General features: G+C 38.2%; 1 protein-coding gene across 1 annotated transcript in view; it reads right to left on the bottom strand.

The window, feature by feature from the left end:
- Nfxl1 (nuclear transcription factor, X-box binding like 1) overlaps window positions 1–25,593 on the bottom strand; it is a 44,040-nt gene that overhangs the window by 15,615 nt on the left and 2,832 nt on the right. The window contains exons 2-16 of the mRNA XM_045161240.1: window positions 24,985–25,158; window positions 20,982–21,091; window positions 18,155–18,285; window positions 16,898–17,076; window positions 16,531–16,692; window positions 16,329–16,429; window positions 15,659–15,773; window positions 14,202–14,326; window positions 13,000–13,122; window positions 10,821–10,911; window positions 7,560–7,680; window positions 7,206–7,365; window positions 6,354–6,445; window positions 4,432–4,453; window positions 3,540–3,680 (exon numbers count right to left, since the gene is read on the bottom strand). Coding sequence (XP_045017175.1) covers window positions 3,540–3,680; window positions 4,432–4,453; window positions 6,354–6,445; window positions 7,206–7,365; window positions 7,560–7,680; window positions 10,821–10,911; window positions 13,000–13,122; window positions 14,202–14,326; window positions 15,659–15,773; window positions 16,329–16,429; window positions 16,531–16,692; window positions 16,898–17,076; window positions 18,155–18,285; window positions 20,982–21,091; window positions 24,985–25,158 — 1,847 coding nt within the window. The remainder of the gene's footprint in view (window positions 1–3,539; window positions 3,681–4,431; window positions 4,454–6,353; window positions 6,446–7,205; window positions 7,366–7,559; window positions 7,681–10,820; window positions 10,912–12,999; window positions 13,123–14,201; window positions 14,327–15,658; window positions 15,774–16,328; window positions 16,430–16,530; window positions 16,693–16,897; window positions 17,077–18,154; window positions 18,286–20,981; window positions 21,092–24,984; window positions 25,159–25,593) is intronic.

Raw genomic sequence — 25,593 nt, 5'->3', positions numbered from 1 at the left:
GGGGCGCACGCATCTGGAGTGCGTTTGCAGAGGCTGGAAGCCCTGGCGCGCCCATTCTCTCTCTCTCCCTCTATCTGTCTTTCTCTCTGTGTCTGTTGCTCTCAAATAAATAAATAAAATGGAAAAAAAAAAAAAAATTAATTTGACCACATGAAATATGTCTACTAAAATTATAAACTCCAGCCGGGCATAGTGGCGCACGCCTTTAATCCCAGTACTGGGGAGGCAGAGGGAGGAGGATCACTGAGTTCAAGGACACCCTGGGACAACATAGTGAAACCTAGATCAGCCTGGGCTAGAGTGAATCCCTACCTCAAAAAATCAAAAACTAAATAAATAAAATTATAAATTCCTGGGGCTGGAGAGGTGATTTAAATCGTGTAAAGCCTGACCACCTGGGTTCAACTCCCCAGTGCCCACATAAAGCCAGACGCACATGTGGCCGTGTGTCTGGAGCGCACTTGCAGTAGCAGGAAGCCCTGATGTGCGCATACTCACTCTCTCTGCTTCTCTCACATAAATGAGTCGGTGTAAATAAGTAACATTTTTAAATGTAAATTCCTGAAAACATTCACTGACGGAAAAAAACAGAGTAAAACATTATCAATTCATTTCCCACTCTAAACACCACAGTAAGTCATTGAAGATATCAATTCACTGTTAATGCCTGAGGTTTTCCTTATATATAAATCTACTTTAATGCAGCTGAACAAGGAAGTTCTCTCTGCTCTGGAGCTTTAGTGATACAACTAGGGTTAGAACCTTTCAAAGGTTTCAACTCTAGATGCTGTTTAGTTTCAGATGTTACAGTAGATAAAAATGAGATAACTACAGATGTGGACCCCTAAGTCTTCAAGGTTAAGAATTTATCATCATCCTAAGTATAGCTATGATTTTCTTCATTACTGTATCAGGAAAACACTAAGCTATTTCTGGCATTTAGAATTCAAATGAACGTGTTTCAAATTATATAAAAATATTATTCTATGAATACTTTCCATATCTTAAAATATTTCACAAACACTTATTTAGCATTTATCTGCCAGTATTGTTCCAAGACACTGAGACCATGGGACAAATGCCTGGGTGACATGGCATGTAAGAAGATAAAGACACAGCATGTCTTTGTAAGTAATTTACAGAGATAAAGCAATATAAGAGAGTGGTGTAACAACAAGAGTGACACCTGTCTGATAAACTTCACCTCAGAAGAGGAGCTGAGCTTAAAAAGGGAGACAGGCTGCAAAAATACAGATTTCTGGAAGGAAGCACTCCAGAGCAAAGGAGGAAAAGCAAGCTTGAGACCTTAAAGAAACAGCAAGATCAGAAGTCAAGACAGAAAGCAAGAGTGATGAGCGTCAGATGAGAGCTGGGCAATGAGGAGTCAGGGAAAAAAAGAGTCATGTCACATGACTTAGGTTCTTAAAAAAAGAAAAATCTGGGCTGGAGAGATGGCTTAGTGGTTAATGCATTTGTCCACAAAGCCAAAGGATCCCAGTTCGACTCTTTACGACCCACGTAAGCCAGATGCACAAGGGGATGCATGCATCTGGAGTTCATTTGCAGGAGCTGGAGGCCCTCCTGGCATTCCCATTCTCTCACCCTCTTTCTCTCTCTCTCAAATGAATAAGTAAAATACATTAAAAAAAAATCTGGTTGACTGTAACAAAACAAAAGTGGGAACGGAAGGTTAGTTGGGAAAATCTGGAAATCTAGGTATAGGTGGTACTGGCTGAGATGCCAATGTCAGAAATCGAGGTTATGAGTAGTAGTCACACTCAGATCTACGCTGAACAAATCTAAGATGTTAAGAAAGAAATCAAGCATGATTCCTTTGAAACTGGGTAAAAATTACCTGCAACTGATTCACTTTGGTAATACCACTTTTTGAAATAAGACAGACTCAGGGACAGATGTAATGAACAACCAAATACAAAAACCTCACTGAAGGGTTGGAGAGATTGCTCAGTGGTTAAAGTGCTTGCCTAGTACCCACATAAAGCCAAATGCACAAGGTAGCCCATGCATCTGGAGTTCATTCACAGTGGCTGGAGGCCCTGGCACACCCATTCTCTCTCTATTTGCCTCTTTCTCTGTCCCTCAAATAAATATTTTTTAAAAAAATTACTGAATTTGACACACGCAGTCTATTTCTACGTAGTAGAGTTCTTCCTAAGTATGTGGTAAACCTGCAAGAATTTACTTAGCATGAGAAAAGCATGCCAATGCTGGGAACACTTCCTGGTTTGCTACTAGCATTTTTATGATCATGGAAAATTCATGTAACAAAATTAAGCTTCAATTCCTCTGATAACAAATGAAGAATTATACTTATGATATGAGCTCTTTTTACTTATGTAAAACAAAATCCTGTATTTTGTTATGCTACCTTTGAATCAAGTTCTACCTTCCATGAAATACAATTTCATTCAGGAAATAATAGCAAGTATGGCTGTCTATCAACTTACGTAGTGCTCAATTTTAAAAAAGAAAAAAAATAAGACTTTTAACTTATGAAGTAATATTAGGTCAATCGACATGTGCACACAGGGCAGGCACATCTGCACACTCATGTGCATACCTTCCTACACGCACACTAACCAAAAAATTTAATGTTACTTAAAGCATTGTGAAAATTAAAATTCTTACTTATTTCTTATTAAAATATTTTTAACTATAGTTCTTATAAAATGAAAGTATAGGAAAAACATTATATTACCTAATACTTAAAATTTAATTAAATGTATCTGTTTTTTCTTAATAAAATGGTAATTTACATAGATTTCTTAATATATGATTTGTCATTCTTATAAAATGCTGAGTGAATTATACACATACATACAACACCTATCTGTGATGTTACAACACTTTCCAACAAAAAACTGAGATGTCATTAAAGTTGTGAATATAATCTACCATACGTATTAGGTTTGAAAAATGGCTACAAGCAAATGCTCTAGAATGAACGCACAGGTACGGCAAGTGAAGTGATGTTGCTGCCTCCTGCCTAAGGAGAGAGGCAAGATGTACTTCATCATAAAGTCACAGCCAGTGCGTTAACACAGGTGCGGTGTGTAATGTCCCACTTTAAAAGCACTTCGATGTGAAGTGGCACAAAGACACAGAGCCATGTACACCACGGCTCAGGGAGCCTGGATTCCAGACCCCAGGACCCATGTAAAGGCTGGTGGATGTGGTGGTCCCCTCTCATCCAAGCGCCTGGCAGGCAAAGCCAGGGAATCCCAGGCACAAGCTGTTTACACAAACCAGTTGAATCAGCAAGATCTGGGTTCAAGTCAAAGACTCGGCCACAGGAAAATAAAACGACCAACTGAGGAAGGCACGCAATGTCAACCTAGGCCTCCACACACGCACTCACACACACAGGCACCCCCACGCAAACATGCACACACACTAAAAAAGCATCCCCCAAAAAGGGGGAAAACACCAACTAAGTGAAAAAATAAATTTGAATCTGAATCTTCAAAAAAATTTCAATCATGCAGTAAACATACAAGCATTCACCCTACAGATATTACCTTATTTTTGTCAGTACAGCCATCAACTTCAGCCACTTTGTGACATTCTTTCATACATGTATGGTTCTGACAATCCAGCACTCTTCCACAAACTCTCTTGCAGGAATAGGGCCCCACAGAATGGCAGGGCAGTGGGCTCACCTTTAAAGACAAATAAAGGAGCACAATATGAACATGAACACACACAACACTCATGAAGCCTCTGGACCCGACTTCCAAAATAACTCTAGTAATCAGAGATTGAACTTCACAAGGTCTTACATGTATTCTTAGTATGTATAACCACAATTAAACTAACCTACCAAAACATGCCCACAAGATGGATAACGAGAAGTATGAAGAAATTTGCAGGGCTGGGGAGATGGCTCAGTGGATAGAAGCACTTGACGCACACGCATGAGAGCCCGAGACCATCACAGTGCACTTCCCCAGCACCATGCACAACAGCAGGGCACGGCCACACACTCCTGTAATCCAAACCCTATGGGGGCAGAAACCAGAGAAATCTCTGGGGCTCATAAAAATGGCAGCTCCGGCACAGACAGCAACTCTAGATCAAGGAAGTATTTGGGTGAGTGACAGAGAAGGACACCCAACCTTCTCCTTCGGCCGCCACATGTGCTCATGGGCCCATGTATATGCACATGCACACACCACACCACATACTACATATACAACATGGAAACAAAACAGAACTCCAATGTAATGACTAGAGTGAACATATGTACACAGGCTAATTCTCAAGAAATGCAACATATATTTTTTTAATTACTAGATAAATTCTTATTATAACACTGCTATACAACATTTAGCTCTTTCTTATTCCTAACAACTCTGGTACAAAACAGATAAAGACTACAAGCTTTACTTAAAAATTGTGCCTATGACTCACCTCATGTTTCCCAAGGCATTCCCTATGAGGAAAAAGAAAACTTTGTGTTACAAATTCAAGGCTATCTAAAGCAAATATGCTAACTCAGTTTTTACTGAGTAAAAAAACCAAACATATGGAAATGGTAAGCAATTACAGTACAGCATGCACAGGCCAGTTCTTTCATATATGGTAGCAGTCAACAACTGGAATTTGACATTTAACACACCCTCCCTGCATCATGCCAGTGTGTGGTGGTACACGCCCTTAATCCCAACACTCAGGAGGCAGAGGTAGGAGGATCCCTGTGAGTTCAAAGCCAGCCTGGGACTACAGAGTGAATTCCGGGTCAGACTGAGCTACAGTGAGACCCTTCCTCAAAACAACAACAACAGTAAATCACTATTTAAACTGATACACACAAAATATGAGATGGGTAGAAATCAAACTGCATGTATATATGAACAACAGGAGAAAACCTACAAAATTCAATGAAAAAAGGAGGGTAAATAAAGAGAGATTCCATATTTGAAGACAAGAAGGCTTGAGGTTAAGATGACATTTCTTCTCAAGTCATCTATAGTCAAAAGAATTCCAACCAAAGTCCTAGCAGGTTATTTTGCACAAACTAAAGCTGGGCACTGTGGAACACACCTGTAATCCTAACACTCAAGGCAGAAGCAGAAGGAACAAGGCCAGCCTTAGCTACATAGCAAATTCCTACATAGTAAGTTCAAGGCCAGCCTAAGCTGCATGAGTGAAACAGTCTCAAAAAAATTCTCTTGATCAGAAGAACCAAAGCAAATAACCAGAACAGAGATCACTTAAAAAAAAAAAAAAACTAGATAAAGTCTACATCACTTCCAATTAACTCAAAATGGATCACAAACCTCAATATGAAACAAAATATAAAGCACAGGACAAAACCAAAATAAAAATAATTTTGAATTAACTGATGATTTTTCAGATAAGTCAAAAGCCATAATCTGTACAAAAAAGTGGGTAAATTATAATTTACTAAACTAAAAGCTTCTATCCTACAGGAAACATTTTGATTAGGAAAAGTCTGGACACTGACTAGGAGAAAACACTTGGAAAGCTTCTTAAAGCTTAACAATAAGAAAGCAGGGTTGGGGAGATGGCTGAGCAGTTAAAGGTGTTTGCTTGCAAAGTCTGACAGCCCAGGTTCAATTCCCAGTACCCATGTAAAGCCAGGTGCACAAAGTACTGCATGTGTCTTCAGTTCATTTGCAGCAGCAGGAGGCTCTGGTGCACCCATACTCACTCACTCACTCTCTCAAACCCTCAAATAAATAAATAAAAACATTTTTTTAGAAAAAGAAAACAAGTCAATTAAAAAGTAGGCCAAAGCTGGGCATGGTGACGCACACCTTTAATCTCTGTACAAGACGTCGGTAGTAGGTAAATGCCTCTTTTCTAATTTCATGTTGCTCCCTACAATTGTCCTTTCTTTCCTCTAATCCAGAACCTCTGCTGAAAGTATGAGTATTATAGGATTCCTTCTTCCCTCAGCTTTAACTCTTAAGTCATTCCCAGGAGAATGCCCTTCAACACTCTCCTGCAAGTCTGCCATCTAAAGTGTGCCGCTGCTCTGTCCTGGGGAAGTACACACTAGCATGGGGAATCACCAGTAAAGGTCAGTAACGATGAGCCTTTCGGATGTTTTTGTAACTGCAAACAAAGTTTCTATGGAAAGCTAACTCTAGGTGTGTGTGTGGGGGGAGAATGACTAAAAATGGGTTATCAATAGGAAGTGCATAAGCATCACAGCAAATACAGTTAAAAAAAAAATACAGCAGGACACAGGGCCTAGAGGCCAGACCTGAAATGATGATGAACTAAGACAAAGGAAAGAAGATAACAACAAACAAGTCTATGTACAGATTATGTCAAAATCATGGCTTTAAGATTCCAACACTTACACAGGAATGGGAACCTGGCATGGAGGACAAGGTAGTGCAGCCTGAATAAATGCTGGCTCTGAAAGCTGCTCCCAAGGGCCTGTAGGCTGAGGCTGAAAGAAAATACAATAAATTTAAAGTGAGAGTCATCCGAAATAGCCCCACTGTATCCTTTGTTCAAGCAGACTGGAATTTTTTCAAGTAATCCACAAACTGTGCTAACGGGAACATTTTGTTGCATCTATATTTTATCAGATTATTCCCCTCCATACATACTCAATGTTAACTGAGGCAGATGCCAGTTTTTAAAAGGTAAAACAAGGGCAACACAGCCTCCCTCGCCCCTTGCTGCCAAGAGAAGAAAAAGCACAACAGGAAGCAATCCCCATCAATCAAATGCAAGTCCCTTCCTGTAGGCTCTCTTGCTCTCCACTACAAAGCGTGACACACCCTAAGAGCTCAGTATCAAACAAATCAATGGATCCTTAAGGAAATGAAGACATCTAGTCCTAAACCACAATATCTGAAGGAAAACCAACAAATCAATCTATTACCATGATTTGTAACAAATACATCTTACAGTAAGATGTATTTGTTAAAACTCATTGGTTTCTCTTCTACAGTGTGAACCTCTCTTATTTCTTTATTTCTCCAGGGCTTTGTGGATGTTAGAGAATTGCTCCTCCATTGAGCAACACACCTAGTCCTTTTGAGTTTCCTAAGACAAAAGAACAAGTCTTGTTTTCCTCATGCCCCAGCTCCTAGCACAGTGGCTAATACTCAAAACTTAATCACTGTTTACAGAATGGTCAGATAAAATCGAAATATATATGGCCCATCATTTGCAGTATCTCTGTAATGCATTGTTCTTACCCTGCCAGCTTGTTTAATCAATGCCTGATCATGACATGAAGCAGGACACAAGTGACCACATTTCTCCAAAACTCTCTGGCAAGGTTGACGACATGGTGGACAAGGGCCAAAGTGACAGCGGTGTTTCTCTCGACTCGCATGATGACACGTTGATGGTTGACTACATCAGAAAGTTAAAAGTTTTTAAGTTCCTTTTGAACACTGACCAATATATCTAAAATGCAATTACCTACATACTTCCCTTTTGATATAATATAGAATGAACTACATACTGCTAAATAAAACTAGGAAACTAGCAACATCAAACATCCACATGAATTCTAGGGGTACGTTGTGGACAGCAATTACGCTAACCTGCAGAGCTCCTTGCATTTGGGTGGTCTTGTGGTACGTTCTCGGCCACAGGGAACCGTGACCTTGGCACTGCCACAGCTGCACTTTACATCCACAGTTTCTGGGCACGGATAGCAACTGCCTGAAAGAAAAAGTCCAATACTTAAAAAGAAACTGACTGACCTACTCAAATATCCTTTAAGGGGAGAATCAATAGATAGACTCACTATACTAGCATAATGAGATAGCCTATAATAATTAGTACAATGAGAAGGTCACAGTAACAAGATTTTTATCACGTTAAGCAAAAGCTCTATGAAGGGTGTATGTGCTCCAGAATGAGACTCCATTGATATAAGAATTTAAAATTAAAAAGAGATGAAAACTGATTTGAATGATTAATGTCAGGGTGATGGTTCAGAAGGCTGTCAGGGAGACTTGAGAAATGCTGGCACTGTGTGTTTGATGCTCTGAAGTGTGGATGCATGATTACACTGAGTTTAAAACTTCAAACTATTCATTTACATTGGTACCGCAATATGCTTTTAGAAATGGCTTGAAATTTTTTTCTAAGTGTATGTTCCAAATAACGAGTTTAACATGTCATCACTTCAAAACTATAGCAAAATGAATTCAAGTCTCTGGAACTCTAACACTAGCAATAACCCCCCCCCCCATTTACACACATCTATGCAAACACACTATTTTTAGACAAATTCCCCAAGAAAACGAACCTCTCACATGGCCTGTTGTTGGCAATAGTAATTATCGTTCAATTTTACACTCCTTGTGCTTTGTGAAAGATTAAATTGTAATCCCTCATTTTCAAACGTTTCTCTTCTAAATACAAATATATATGCATATATATGTACATATATGTAAAATATAGAATCTGAATCTGTTCAAATTTAACAAACTATAGGAAATGTACAGGACAGAGAAACATGTAAAGCAATACCAGAGATAAAATCTGCAAATTCCAAACTGAGAAACCAAATAAAGCAACTTAATTGTTTCAACAAGTCACAAGATTAAAAAAAAAAAAAAAAAGAAAGAAGGGAGGAAATGATAAAGACTTTAAAGACATCTATCTTGCCGGGCATGGTGGCGTACACCTTTCATCCCAGCACTCAGGAGGCAGAGGTAGGAGGATTTCCATGAGTTCAAGGCCACCCTGAGACAACATGGTAAATTCCAGGTCAGCCTGGACCACCAGAGAGAGAACCTCCCTCGAAAAACCAGAAAAAAAGGCATCTATCTTAGTTGGTCTGAGAGACACACATTTGAAGTAAAAAATGATCTTAAAAAGTTATTAGACAATAAAAATTTCAACACCAGTATTTTGCTAATAGAACTTTGTTACTTTTAGATTAACAACCCATCTTTTAAATCTATATGTATGTATGGAAACACATATGGGATTTCCTTCAAAATATGAGAAGGGAAATACTTAATCCACTAAATATGATGTCTGTTCCAGCCTTTCCTCAGACACTCTTTTTTTTTTGTTTTTTTTTTTGTTTTTTTTTTTCAAGGTAGGGTCTTACTCCAGCCCAGGCTGACCTGGAATTCACTATGGAGTCTCAGGGTGGCCTCAAACTCATGGCAATCCTCCTACCTCTGCCTCCCGAGTGCTGGGATTAAAGGCATGCACCACCATGCCCGGCTTCCTCAGATACTCTTTATAGGACCAAGGATACTCCCTTCTTTGTTTAAATTTTCATATGTGGATGATAGGTATTTTTTATATATTACTTTGATCATCATTTCTTCTTTAATTGGTTAATGTGACAAGTCATCTTAATATACTCATCTTTGTCAGACAGGATGAGCTGGGCACTTTTTTTAACACCTACTTTTAAACAGTTCAATAGTGAATGAATTAGATACCATAAATGTTTGTTAGAAATCATCTGTAAAAACCAACTATGCCTGGTGTTTTCCTGGGTTAGAAAATTTTAAACTAGTGATTCAAGCTTCTTTAATAGCCACAGTAGTCTAGTCAGGTTGCTTCAAGAACAAAGTTTTAATGTTATTATACAAGGTTCTATCCACATTCTCCTTTTCCAAGCAACTCTTAATCCCCACCACCTCCCACCTCATATCCTCCCAGTATGTCCCCCGGGCACTATCATTGCCTCCTTGCCTACTACACTAGTCCATTTCATGTCTATGCGGCCTGACCTCTTACTTCTTTCTGGTTTCAAGTGTCACCTTCTCAGAGCCCTCTCCTTCATACAGTTTCAAAAACAGTACTCAATGTTCCCATTAGCATTTTAGTATTACACTCAGTTCTTATAATGTCACTACCTAGTATCTATATTCTACTGAGAAGGAAGTTACTTATGAGTTAGTCTCATAAGAGCAAGGACTTTGTCAATTTTCTTCACTCATGTAACCCCAGAACTGAATATTCAGACATTTTAAAATGTTACCATAATAATTTAGGACACAATTCTCAAAAGGTAATCCAGGTAACTTGATGTCTCTGAGACCCATCTGAGATGGTGGATGTGTGTGCAAAGTCTCACATGCTTGGAATTTGCTAGAACTAGTGACAAGTTAATACAGAATGAAAATACAAGCAGACATGTGAACCAGCTACCTTTTAATAAGCTAGACATTAAGGGCATTTGTAAGAATGTGAAACAATACCACTTCCACTTACATTTCTAAAGAACATATAGCTATTTTCCACAAAAACTATATTAAATGGACATATTTTATAAAATAATTTTAAAAACTTAAAAATATTAATGTATTATATTTTAATTTCAAATACCACAATTGTCAATGGATGAAACTCACATAAACAAAGTTCATTTGGACAGCAAAAAGCATAAGGGGCTCCTGAGATAAAACTATTGCAAAACCAATGATATAAGATATTTAATAACTTACTACATCTAATTCCATAAGTGTATAAAATGCATAATAAAACTGAGTATCTTATGAACACCTTAAAAAAGAAAGAAAAGCCCGCATGGGAAATGTTACCAAAAAGGGAATGAAAAAAATGTAGAATTATAGAAAGATCAAACACTTCTATACATTTAGACTTGGGTTGAATCTTGCCACACTGCTATTCTAGACATTTTCCTAAGTTACTAAACCCTCTTTAGCTGTAAGTGCAAAGCACACTGTTCATAAAATAAGAATATTAGGCTATCTACCTGCTGTTCCAGATTGTTAGGGGTCCTTACAAATAATGAGCATGAAAGCTGTTGACATAAAGCCCTTGGTGAATGCAAACATAAAATGACATCTATTGTGAAATTTTACCTCTGTGGCAGATAGACGGACACTTATGGTTTCTGCATCCTAAAGTCCGTCCACAGTTTTGATCACAAGGTGGACAGTTTCCAGGACAACACTAAAGAGAAAGCAAATATATAATTTGAAAACTCATGCATAACAAGTCATTCCTAGTTATTTACAGACATTAATGGAAAGCAAAAGTTTTTTATTTTCACTTTAAGGACGAAAATATTCAAGAGTATCAGCATTCTTAGCAAGCACATGCCCTGTATTTCTATGAACCAACTTGTTTAAACAATCACTTAACAAAATTAAGCTAAATTTTCCTACTCTTTAGTCATTCTGTGGCTCCCTTCCATGAGAAAATTTCATTAATTTGTCTATGCAGAGAATGACAACATTAATGAAAGTACAGATGTGATCAAATTCAGGTAATTAGTCTGGCTATTTAAATCCAATTAAAATAAAGGTGGCTTAATGTTCAGGTTGCTTCCTATTCATTTTCAAAGTATAAGACCAACTAAGGGAGAAAAGGAGAACGAGGCTATTTGTAGCACAAGCTCTCCCCATCATTTCCAATCTGCCTGTGAAGAACATAGCTATCATCTTTTCAAATTTTCCATTTATGAATACCAGACAACTCTTTCATCTGCCTTTCAACTTAACTCTTCTCTTCACTTCCAAAAACCCATATTTTGGAGAGGAAGCAAACTGATCATTTTAAACAGGATTTGGAAAATACATACCACTGAAAAGCAATTCATTAGTCACAAATCTTCACTCAATTAGACAGACATTTTCTAATACTGTGCCCATCTCTTTGAGAAGCAGTAGGAGAAAAGGGTATGTGATACATGAAATGAGGAAGCCCACGGACACATTTCAGCATGATGGAAAAGATCTCCTCCCTGTCTCAAGCAACTAGAAAACCAGACACTTGACACAGTAGGCAACACAAAGCAGCAAGCCTGAGACAAAGTGAGCTTTACAGGGCACTGACCTGGAGGTGTCCCTCCCACAACACAATATAAAAAGGAAGCTACACACAATCTGGTCTAGCCAAGTTGAACAAAATTCATGGAGGCCAGTTGGGCTACAACTTATGGTAAGGCAGTAATACTTCAGAAATCTCTGGAAAACTCTGGAAACTTCCTGAGTATCCGCCTGTCCACATTGTAAAAAGAAAACCACCCCAAACCTAAAACTGCTCTACAAAGGAGGAAAATTCCCATGCCACACAGAGCTGGGATCAGTTTTTGCTCTTTACAGCCACAGTGGAAGAACCTTCTGGCACATAAGCACCAAGCTAAACACTAAAAATTACATTAAACATAAATGGTATATAGCTAAATTAACAAATACTGTCAACCTAGACCAAATAAATTCTAAATGTTATCTATTAGCAGGTAAGACAGGGTTTGGGGTGTGGCTTGGTCAATAAAGTAATTGCCTCACAAGCCTGAGGAACTGTGTTCAAGCCGCAGAAACACATACAAATGTCAGGTATGGTGGCACATGCCTGTAATTCCAGCACTAATGAGGCAGAAACAGGAAGATCCTGGGGGACTCAATGGCCAAACAGTCTAAAGCCTAACTGTAAGTAAAAAAACAAAAGCTAAACTAAAAACACTATTTCAGTAAATTTGAGAACAAGAAATCTCGTCCCTGAGAAAAGCCTATTTCATGACAGAAGAAACCCAGAAGAGCTCAACAAAATAGTGTTCAAATTAATAGCAACCCAAACATCAATAATGGTTTCTATTGTCTAACTTTTCTTAGGTTTCAACCACCAGTGGCTGCCATCACTAGTGACACCTTAAAAAGCAGAGAACAGAAACAGCCCAAGAATGGAGCTGTTTGGAGGATTAACATATGACACAAGGAGACTATTTTCTTTCAATGGTTGTGTTTTTTGGGGGAGCAGGGTTTTTGCTATGTAGCCCAGGTTGGCCTCACTCCCAAGTGCTTGGATTACAAGTATGTATCAAGACCACCTGACTTGAGATTTATTATAAACTGGTATACTTTTCCACTAACATAAACAACTAATGTTAATTCAGAATATTAGAATACTAGTACTTTATGTAGAAGTATGACTGAACAGCTGAAGATTTAAGCACCAAGGATAGTCAGTGCTTGTCACTGGCTCAAAAAGGAAAAGTTCAAGGGCACTTTTAATTAATTTTCCACTTCTCATACCTACCTTCCTCCTACACTGATGCTTCTGACAGTCACGCATCTTAACACACTTAGTTTCACACAGATAGGGTTTATGGCATGGCATTCGTTTTGTATGCTTTCCACAGCGACAATGCTTTTCCACTTCCTAGAACAATCATCAAGGAATGCTATGAAAAATGACTATTAAGGGCTGGAGAGATGGCTTAGCAGTTAAGGTACTTGCCAGAAAAACCAAAGAACCCAAGTTCAATTCCCCAGGACCCATGTAAGCCCGATGCACAAGGTGACACATGCATCTGGAGTTCGTTTACAGTGGTTGGAGGCCTTGGCATGCCCATTCTTTCTCCCCCTCAAATAAATAAAAGTATTTTTAAATAGCAATTACTAAAATATGAAAGACGGGCTGGAGAGATGGCTTAGCGGTTAAGCGCTTGCCTGTGAAGCCTAAGGACCCCGGTTCGAGGCTCGGCTCCCCAGGTCCCACGTTAGCCAGATGCACAAGGGGGCGCACGCGTCTGGAGTTCGTTTGCAGAGACTGGAGGCCCTGGCGTGCCCATTCTCTCTCTCCCCCTCTATCTGTCTTTCTCTCTGTGTCTGTTGCTCTCAAATAAATAAATAAATAATTTTAAAAAAAAGACAGCAGGACTTTCTGAAATAAATAAATAAATAAAATATGAAAGACAAATTTTCAATAGAAAGTTTGTATGAAAAACTAATAAAACCAAAGCTGAAGCTCCTAAAATATGTTTATATTTCACTTGTGCCCAAAAGAACTTCATATGAATTATTTAATTTAGAATTTGATATCAAATAGTAAAAAAATATTAAAACCATTCATAAGCAGTTACAACCCTATCGCTCCATCTTATCTCAAAAAAGAAAGCTGGATTATCTAGTGTTCTAACTAAACATATGTAACTTTAAAGTTTTAAATCTATGCATGTTTCTTTCTATCATAACTAGGTCTAATTTAACACTGCTCTTCTGGGAAAAATGGACAGTGGACTATAAGCATGAGAACACTAAACTTCTACCAAGCAAAAACAACTAGAAGGTAACTTTTGGATTTGATTGCTAGTGTACTTCCCTGCTTCTTACAATCAATGTCACATAGGGACAACAGGCAGTGACACAGACACATGTGAAGGAAGGAGTGGGAAACAATCTCATGTGACACATAAGCCACAGAGTGCTCCAGAGAAACTGTTACAGGACACGACTAACTTGTCTACATGTTTCACAAGGACCTCGGTGACAACGCTGTGAGCATCTATGGATTCCACATTCCAGTACTTTGTCACAGCTGTCTCCACAAGTTGGTACATCTTCCGTACAAGGCAAAGAAAACTCTGAAAGCAGATAAAGTGTCAGTGTTAAGTAAGACACATTATTATGAGTCACTAACAAAGTTCCTGTTCTTCAGTACTAAAGAATGACAGCCTTCTTAAACTAGAAATTTTGCATCTACATAATTATTGGGAAAAATTAATTTAATGAAAATAGTCCCTAACATTTGTGCAAGGCTGACCCTAAATTCATAATCCTCCTGCCACTATGTCCTAAATGGTGCCAAGCTTGTGTTTTTTACAAAGAAATTTGTCACATAACAAGTTACCATCCTCAACAAACAGTTATCTAAAGAAGTGAGGATAACTGCATAAAACTAGAGGAATTTTCAGAGCAGACAGAATTTTCTTTTTAAATTTCCTTTTAATCTCACAGGATAAAAAAGTTACAGACTAGCTGGGCGTGGTGGTGCATGCCTTTAATTCCAGCACTTGGAAGGCAGAGAACACCATGAGTTCTAGGCTACCCTGAGACTACATAGTAAATTCCAGGTCAGCCTGGGCTAAAATGAGACCCTACCTCAAAAATAAAAAAATAAAAAAAAAATAAAGGTTACAGACTATAACATACTATAAAACCTCTTTTGAGGGCTGGAGAGATGGCTTAGCAGTTAAGCGCTTGCCTGTGAAGCCTAAGGACCCAGGTTCGAGGCTTGATTCCCCAGGACCCATGTTAGTCAGACGCACAAGGAGGGGCACACATCTGGGTTCATTTGCAGTGGCTGGAAGCCCTGGCACGTCATTCTCATTTTCTCTCCCTCTCTCTCTCTTTGCCACTCTCAAATAAATAAATAAAAATAAACAAAAACATTTTGACAAGTAGTAGAGATATTCATAAATAAGAGTATTATTGGCAAACAGCCAAGAAAGCTGACTCTAACTGCAATCCAATGATGTCTTTCATAGAACAGCCAAAAGTGAGTTTACTATAAGCTAGTAGACCGTAGTGGCAATTATTGCACAGCCCGCCACATTACCAAAGCCCCCTAAGAGACGTAACACTCTGAAGGATGGCCTTACAATGATATATAATTACCACTCAATAGTCGCAGTATCTGTCCGAGTTCACCATAAGCACAGTATATTTTATAGCATAAACAAGTGCATAGTGACACGCATCAATCACAACAGTGTAACAGAGAGGTTCAGTGCCCATTCATCTCTCCTCTCTTAACCCCTAACCAATTGTCTTCACCATTTCTATAGCTTGACTTTCAAAATACCATACAGTCAAGAGCTCTACAATATAGCCTTTTCAAGTTAACTTGCTTTCATTTAGTAATAAGCATTTAAGTTTCCTCCATGTCTTCCCACAGCCGTGAAAACAAGTCTTACTTGACTTCTGACAAGGACAGGCCCTCTTTCCAGATCGAGGACAATCTCCACAAGCACCAACATGACAGACTTGCTCACATGTATGGTTACCACATGACAGTGTTTGTCCACAAACCTAAAATAAAGTGCAGACTAATGAAAGATTTAAAACTTAAGACTGTACAAAGCATAATCCATTTTCAATCATGTGCCCTTCATATTGCTATACTTTAATAGATGCCACACATACGTATGTGTACATGTATACAACATGTGCATACGTTTCATATGCACCAAAGGATGTACTTTAAAAATGTAAGAGAAAACTGTATACCCATCTGCATATGACCATCCTTCCCAACATTACCAAAACCATGCCAATCCATAAAACCAATACTACTTTCTTAATGGGGTTAGCTCCAGAAAGGAGGGTCGCTGTTAGCTGAGAAGAGAAAAGAAGGAGAAATAACAAGGCCAAAAAGTAAAGCACTGGATCCAAAATCCAATATCCTTTTTAAGGACTTAGTCTGAGAAAACAGTCTTCCAATAATTATAATATTATATTTAAAAGTAGCTTCCTAACATATGGCATGTAGTTAATTGAGTTACTTTTTCTTACTTTTGTTCATATATAGAGCATTCCTGCTTTCTACATTCTTTAATACACCCTTCAAAATACATACGTACTTACTTGATCACAGTGCCACAGTGGACTTGCACAACTTCTCTCAGCTATTTTTTTGCCACATACACATTTCTGTCTACTAACTCTTGGACAAGGCTGACAACTTCCTGAAATTGCAATAATAAATTAGCACATAAACATGAGAATGCTAACAAAGAATGCTTTAACTTCAGCTGAGACCATGTCATGGGTACATACAGCCCTTTACCTGCGTGACAGGGATTTTCGCACTTGTGTTGCCCGCAGAGCAACTTCCGCCCACAGGGCTGCTGGCAGGACCACTCCTTGGCACTGCACCTACGAGGGATAGGCTTTGCTTTCTTACAGTAACAGGTAGTTGTGACCATTTTTGGACAAGGAGGGCAGGGACCTAGAATGTAATGAAAGGGGGAAACAATTACAAGTCAGTACAGCTTACAATTCCTACACTTATCAGTAAGTTCTGACCAAGCACTTTAAAAGGTAATCCTTTTCAATATTTTTTTAAGTTTTCAATGCAACCTGCATTCTTTTTGGCTTTAACAGTAAGAAGATATAGTAGTTATAAACAAGTACAAGTACATTATATAACTCACCAGGATGACAGAGTAGCAAACATTTATGGCCACAAGGAGGTTTGAATTCTCTCTCACACACTTGGCCACATGAATGAGGAACAAGCCATGGATCTAAAGGTGGGTCTTCTACCTTCCCACAATAGCAGTAGTATCTACTAGGTGTTTCTGATTTTTTATATTCAAATCTACATTTTGGACTACAAAAAAAAATGAAATTATTAATTTTTATCTGTAGAAGCAACATGAGAAACAACATAAACATAATCAGAAACTGACTATACTCAGTTCAATTAACTTTACGTTAAGTAACTCTCAGCTCTACATTTATATTAATTAAAAAAAAAAAAAAAGAGTATCTCATCCCCCTGAGAATACAGTGAATTCCTGAGCTACAGTGAGATCCTGCATTGAAAAACCAAAAAAAAAAAAAAAAAAAAAAGAATGTCTCAATGATTGTCAAGGCTGTTTTTATAAAGAAATTTGCATTCCTAAAATGTTTTAATAAACTACACCATGAAATATATCTTAGTATTTATAATAAGTAAATAAGATGTGACTCAAATCCAGGTTTGTAAGGCCTCAGTCTAACATAATTTGGAGTCTATGTTAAGAAAAAACCACAAACTTATCAGTAAATAGTTATGAAACTTATGAAATATGAGCAGGAAAAAAAGGCCTTGAGCTGATCCCTCATTACCTTGATGATGAAATCTACCCTTTGGGCTACCAGTGGAGATAATTTTTTATTACTTTTATTTAGCAGATAAGTTAATTTTTACTTCTCTACTTTTTCTCAAAACAGAAGTCCAAAGTCTAATAATCACTAATAAAAAGCAAAACTAGCAAAACAAATGTAGAAAATGAAAAGTATCAGATAATACACAAACATAGTTTTGAGAATTTGATCAAAATGTTGCATAACAAACACATACTTAAACTAATGTATAGTGATAGGAATTCCAAGAAAGTGGTACCAAACTATGAATGCTTCCTAACTTTACACCACAGAAAATCATCTTTTAACAGCAGAACTGAGGAGTTATGTTGCCAGGAAAAAAAAAAAAAAAAAAAGAGCTGAGTGATTTACCAGTTACTGCATGGGGCCAGTGGCGAGCTAAGCTGCAGGGAAAGAAGCCGTCACAAGGTCCCATGCGCTCCTCAACAGAAGGGTTAGCTGAGAGGAAGGCAGACACGAGAACTTCCAACACAGCAACTCAGGATCTGTAACTTTTACTGATTCTGCAACTTAAAGTCCAATAAGCTAGAAAAACTTACCAAGGCCAAGGATAGTCTCTCTTCCCAAAATCTTCATCTGTTAAAGAAGATACAAGAAACTGACTATCTTTAGCCCACTTCTGAATGCAGGGCATGTGAAATATGCAGAAACATCCCGAACAGCTCCATACCTAAGAAAAGGGGTCAAAAATTAACATGCATGTGATTTTTGTTCATTTCTTTTTTCAAGGTAGGGTCTCACTCTAGCCCAGGCAGACTTGGAATTCACTATGTAGTCTCAGGGTGGCCTTGAACTCATGGTGATCCCCCTACCTCTGCTTCCCAAGTGCTGGGATTAAAGGCATGTGTCACCATGCCCAGCAAGACATGCTTTTGGATAAACATCCTGAAGAAAAAAATATGTGTATTATCACTCAGATTTAATCAGAAGTAATTATATCTACCAACCCAGATAATCTTATACACATTTGGATTTATCTTCTTTCTGAAAAATGAAGGAATACTGGTACTGACTGATGTATCTATTTTTGTATCTAAAAACATTCTACTTACCATTTATTTGCAAGCACAGAGACAAAGACAGACAGAAAATGGATATACCAAAGCCTCCTGGCACTGCAAATGAACTCCAGATGCATGCTCCACTTTGTGCATCTGACTTTACATAGGTACTGGAGAATCAAACCCAGCCTGTCAGGCTGTGCAAGCAAATGCCTTTAACTGCTGAGCCATCTCTCTAGCCCTGAATTATCTACTTTTAAATTAAATATGACAAAAACATTTACTCTCATCAAATATGTTCATATATGAGATTAATAACTATATAGTATATCACATTTATGTATCATAATTTGAACCAATCTTTTGTTGTTGGACATTTATTTCCAATTATAATACTACACAAGCATCCTTAAACACAAATTTGTAAATATCTCTCTATAATGCCTTTTTGTTATATATAAGACCTACCAGTCTAGCATCCAATGCAAAATTCTAAAAATTGACTAAGGAAGAAGTGAGAATATACACAGAAAAGTTTAAGAAATAGCTCTAATTTTAAAGCCTGCCAATGTTTTGATATAACTGACAAAATTCACTTCTGCTTTCCTTGTAACATTTTACAACTGTTGAAAAAAAAAATCAGACACAGCATATTACAAGCTGACAACAACATTAAATAAAAATAAAAAATAAAAATAAAAAGCTAACTTCTTATCTTGAATTCCCCCAAAGTCTGTGTGAAATAAGAACCCAGAGGAGTGAGGAGACAAAACAGGGAAGGAGAAATGCCAAGTGATGCTACACTGAACTGATTACTACTGAGAGCCAAGCAGTTCAACCCTACGTGGAACCCTTCCAAAAACCACTCACAATATGCCTTGTACTGACCCAGTCCCACTCCCTGACAGAACTGGTGTCACATCACCCACAAATTCCCTGAAAGCATGTAGCTCCAAGAGACATCCGTTACTTGGTTCTATATTACACTTGTGTAACCGGCTATGACAGTTCCCAAGGCAAGGAAACATCTTGAGGAAGAAGGAAAAAGCAATCTACACACAGATCAAGATTTTAAATAGAAATATATTGGCATGCAGACAGACTACTCATCCACTACAGTGGAAGTCAACGTACGCCAACCAGGCGCAACTGAGCACTAGGGCACCTAACTCTGCTCCGCTGTCTTCGCCAGCCTCGGCATATTCAATCTCTGATCTACTGTGCATGACCAACTCATTTTATACGGCCCAATTTCCCCTCTCTAGGCAATTCTACTATAACAGTAATAGCTTCACATGAAGTCTAAACATGATGACACATAGAAGTTGTCACTTCTCATTAACTTTTTCATTAATGTCCTTTTAAATTCACACATGAAGAGCTTCATGATTAGGCAAGAGCTCCTCTAAAGACAAAAGTTATACCTGAACCTTTCCCCAATGACGCTTTCCACACTACTAGGAGAAGCTAACTAATAATCACAGTTGTCAGCAAGTTCTCAAAGGCAAGGACCATGATTTTCCTTTTTCAAAACCAAATGAAGGAGCCAGGCGTGGCGGCGCACACCTTTTATCATAGTACTCAGGAGGCAGAAGTAGGCAGAAGGGGACTGCCATGAGTTCAAGGCCACCCTGAGACTACATAGTGAATTTCAGGTCGGCGTGGGCTACAGTGAGACCCTACCTTGAAAAAACAAAACAAACAACAAGAAAAAAACAATGAAAATCAGTAGCTCAGTATACAGTGTTTGACAATTATGCACTAAACTCTCAGTTATATCTTGGAATAAGAGAAAAAATTCATAACAAACAAATTAAAACCACAAATAGAGCACAACTTAACAGTTCATATTTGTGGGAATCAGTGTAGACACTAACATGCTTTATTGAATTAAAATATGCATTAAAACTGACAAAACTTGCTTCAGTTATCTACAGTGCTAAAATATTTGAAGAAAATTTTTAGATTAAAAAAATGAAGATTGGGGCTGGAGAGATGGCTTAGCAGTTAAGCGCTTGCCTGTGCGGTTCAAGGCTCAATTCCTCAGGACCCATGTTAGCCAGATGCACAAGGGGGCGCACACATCTGGAGTTCGTTCACAGTGGCTGGAGGCCCTGGCATGCCCATTCTCTCTCTCTCTCTCTCATCTGCCTCTTTCTCTCTCTGTCTGTCACTCTCAAATAAATAAATAAAAATGAACAAAAAATATTTTAAAAAAACTTTTAAAAAAATGAAGATTGACTCACATATAAAACTGTCACATGAAGCATTGTTAAATACATAAATGGGATAAGGGTTAAGCATTATAATTGCCAAATAAAATATTGGGGAAGAAGATATTAATTTATTAAGGAGAAAAACTTACTGCTTGGTTTCTCTTCACTGAAGCAATACAAATCAAGCATGTCATAGCCCCCGCTTGAAAAGCTTCATTTACATACTGTTTTGTGCGCTCTAGTTCACGTGTATCTCCATCTGGAAATTAAACCCTCATGTTAAGCAATATCTGAAAACACATACTCATCAACAAATCATACTATGTGACAAATGCCAAACAATTTTAACTACTCACAAATATAACTTAAAAAATCTGAGCCAGGCGTGGTGGCGCAGGCCTTTAATCCCAGCACTCGGGAGGCAGAGATCGGAGGATTGCAATGAGTTTCAAGGCCACCCTGAGACTACATAGTGAATTCCAGGTCAGCCTGGACCAGAGTGAGACCCTACTTCAAAAAACAAACAAAAAAATCTGCTTAACAGATTAAAAAAAAATTGCCAAAAAGTTGCAAAGTCCATGAATTCACGGAACTCAGCTCTCCTAGCATGTAGTTACTTTTTCCTGTTAAAGTCTTTAACGAATTTATTGAGCACCAAATATACAGACAAGAGCTCCAAAATATACAGTAATAATAATTTTAAAAAACACATGAAAGTCAACACTAAGTAGGATAATTTAACACAAACATAACCTGGGGAAGGGGAGCTATAGCATACTCTTAACCAAAACTGCAATGAAAAGATGTTAATACCAATAAAGTACAATAGCCACATTTCATTATATTATGTCTACTACTGCAGCTTTAAATGGCAGTATTTTTAGAAAAAAGATAGTGGAGTATATCATTTGTTGTTATTAATTATGAACTTTACTGTATAAACAAATCTCATGTTGGTCATATTTCCATCAGGTTATCTCTTATATCTCCTGTCCCCTGCCCACATTCCACTGAAGGCTCTCCTCAGGGGGGTTATTTCGCTGTGGGATCACAAATGCATCATAGACTGTATTTTTGTTTTGTTTGTTTTTCAAGGTAGGGTCTCACTCTAGCTCAGGCTGACATGGAATCCACTCTGTAGTCTCTGGGTTGCCTCAAACTCAAGGCGATCCTCCTACCTCTGCCTCCCAAGTGCTGGGATTAAAAGCATGTGTCACTACGCCTGGCCAATTATATTTTTTTTAAGTATTTTAATTTTGTTTATTTTTATTTATTTATTTGAAAGGGACAGACAAGAGAGAGAAAGAGGCAGGTACAGAGAGAGAGAATGGGCACGCCAGGGCCTCCAGCCACTGCAAACAAACTCCAGACACGTGCACACCCTTGTGCATTTGGCTAACGTGGGACCTGGGGAATTGAGCCTCAAACCGGGGTCCTTAGGCTTCACAGGCAAGTGTTTAACCGCTAAGCCATCTCTCTATCCCACAACTGTATTTTTTAAGCAAGTATTGGGTATGTATGTTACATACCATAGTAGACGTATTTATATAGGATTAAATGACCTATTTATTATCTTGGCATTACGCACAAGAAGTGTGAGGCACAGTAACCTCAGTTTGGCTCTTAAGGGAGTGTGCTACAGTGAGGGGTTATGGAGAAAGATGCAAGAATTAACAGTAACAAAATGAAAGAAAACTACCCTAAAATACAAATGACACCAAAAAGGCAGTAATTCAAGTCATGTTAGCATAAGAAAATTAAGAGCTAGAGAGATACTCAATGGTTAAAGGCAATTGCTTACAAGCAGTCTGGGTTCAATTCCAAGTCCCCACATAAAGTTAGATACACAAAAGTGACATGTGTTTGGCATTCACTTGCAGTGATAGGAGACTCTGACATGCCTATTATCTCTCTCTCCTCTTTCTCTCAAAATAAATAAATATAAAGAAAGAATAATAATTTTACATGCTTTTAGTACAATGAAAATGGTTCAATATTAAGTTGACCAGGTCTCCAAAAATAATAAATTGATAATGTAAACTTATATATGTATAGAACTTACCATGGCAATAACCAAGTTTTAACCAAGATGTTGCCACAAAGATAAATTAAATATCTAAGAAATTTGGTTATTCTTTACTTTCTAAAATCAGCTAAGTAAACACAGCATTTACAAACGCTTGCCCTAACATAAACATAAATGTCATTTATGGGCTGGAGAGATGGCTTAGCGGTTAAGCGCTTGCCTATGAAGCCTAAGGACCCCGGTTCGAGGCTCAGTTCCCCAGGTCCCACATTAGCCAGATGCACAAGGGGGTGCATGCGTCTGGAGTTCATTTGCAGTGGCTGGAAGCCCTGGCGCGCCCATTCTCTCTCTCTCCCTCTATCTGTCTTTCTCTCTGTGTTGCTCTCAAATAAATAAATAAACAAAAAGTATTAAAAAACATGTCATTTATGATGTTTAGAAAAATACATCCAAAGTACTCTCAAAACTATAAATTAAAAGACAAGTGTTATTTTAAGTAAGAATTTAAGTTTCTAAAATATCCTTAAATTTTAAAATATCCTTATATTCAGTATATTTTACTATATTTGTAACACAGCTAATTTTAAAATCTGTATGTGTGTGTATATACATATAAAACATTTTAAATTTCATCTAGCTTAGCAGCTAATACATGTAATTTAGACTTTAAGAATCATGTATTAAATGAATAAGGTCTCAGACATTAATTAAAGTCAAAATTATTTTCACAGGGCTGGAGAAATGGCCTAGTGGTTAAAGCACTTCCTGCAAAGCCAAAGGACCTAGGTTCAATTCCCCAAGACCCACATAAGCCAGATACACAAGGTGCTGCATGCATCTAGGATTTATTTGTATTGGCTGGAGGCCCTGGGGCTCCCATTTTCTCTCTATCTGCCTGCCTCTCCCTCTCCCTCACGCACACTCTCCCTCTCACTCTGAGTCCTTTTCTCTCTCAAATAAATGAAAAAAATTTAAATTATCTTCACAAATTTCATGAATGATTTCTTTGAAGCTTGTGTTAAAGTTTGGTTGCAGCAATAAAGTGTACTGTCTACCATGTCCCAGTGGTTACCATGGCATTTAAAGTCATGCATCCTAACATATCCCTCTGAGTTTCAGGTCAAGACTGGAATAAGCAGAAAGTACCAGTTAAAGGCAGCTACAAAGAAAAAAAATAAAAAAGAAAAAACGGGTAGTTTTGAGCCAGTTATCTAATGTTTCAGTTTTTTCATCTGTCAAGAGCTGTAAAGGCCTGAAACAGGTGAATGCAAGGAAAAGAAAGGTAGATTCAGTCAGGGGCTAGAGAGAGAGCTTAGCGGTTAAGGCACTTGCCTGAAAAGCCAAAGGACCCAGATTCAACTACCTAAGACCCATGTAAGCCAGATGTACAAGGTAGCACATACATCTGGAGTTCGTGTGCAGAGGCTGGAGGCCCTGGTGTGCCCATATTCTCTCTCTGCCCCTTTTCGCAAATGAAAAAAAAAAAAAAAAAATGCAATCAGGAGACCGAGTAAGGAGAATCCTGAGTTTCTGATGAGACCCTGTCTAGAAAATAAATATAGTTATGAAGCAATATCTCGATAGTGTTACTTCCACAGAATATTCATGGGGCTCAGCAGTTAAAGTGCTTGCTTGCAAAGCTTGCCAGCCTGGGTTTGATTCCCCAGCACCTAGGGAAAGCCAGATGTACCAAGTGGCCCATGTATCTGGAGTTCATTTGCAGCATCAACAGGCCCTAGCATGCCCATACTCTCAACTGTCTGTGTCTGTCTCTCGGGGAAAATAAAAAGAGGGATTCATTCATGCACACCTGCACCATCTCTGTTTTCCCATGTCTAGCTTTGGAAGACTAGAGCAATACTGAGATCAACCAGTAGGGATAAGTCATCCTCCAACATAAGGAGTATCTATGGGGATAGACACATGATAAGAATTTAGCCAGGGATGCTAGCACACACCTTTAGTCCCAGCACTCAGGAGGTTGAGGTAGGAGGATGGCTGTGAGTTCAAGATCACCCTGAGACTACATAGTGAATTCCAGGTCAGCCTGGGCCATAACAAGACTCTACCTTGAAAAACCAAAAAACAAAAAGAAAAAAGTCCAAACTTAAAAGGTCAATCAGTACCTGTCTGAGTAGTGTACGTTATAAATGTATTAGCAACTATCTTCCCCTGTTTTCCTTCAAGATCTTCATCTCCTTCTTCTTCAGATGAAGAGCTAAACTGTTCTTCAACAAGTTTTTGGGCTGCAGCTTGATTAGCCTTCTTGATTTCCTCAAATTTCTTCTGGGACATTAGCTCTGTTAAAAGGAAAGGAAAGTGGCTTCATTTCTTCAAATCATTATCAGTTATCATGTCTTGTTTGAGACTATCTTTCGTTTGTAGGCCAAAACAACTGTGGTTCACTTGACTATGATATCATTTTTAATCACACATTGGAATATCCTCTTACTATGAGAAAGATTTCAAATTTCTTAACACAGAGAAACAAATTTTTGTTAAGTATCCTTCAAAAAGCAATAAAGTGTTAGAGAAACACAGCTGCTAACAAATCAAGAAAAAAGTTACATAAGTATCAAAAACGTATGATCAACCTCAAAAGAAAACATCAACAAAATATACACGGGGTGAGATGTTTAAAACACAGTATGCACTAGGGGTTTCTAAGAGGTGGGGACACACTCACTGGGGCACAGCAGAAGCAGTGGGGTGGCTACTTCAAGCCACCCTCTCTT

The sequence above is a fragment of the Jaculus jaculus genome, chromosome 11, assembly GCF_020740685.1.
Source record: "Jaculus jaculus isolate mJacJac1 chromosome 11, mJacJac1.mat.Y.cur, whole genome shotgun sequence".
Classification (NCBI taxonomy): Eukaryota; Metazoa; Chordata; class Mammalia; order Rodentia; family Dipodidae; genus Jaculus; species Jaculus jaculus.
The sequence above is the reverse complement of the archived record's forward strand: the minus strand, read 5'-3'. Positions and strand labels throughout refer to the sequence as shown.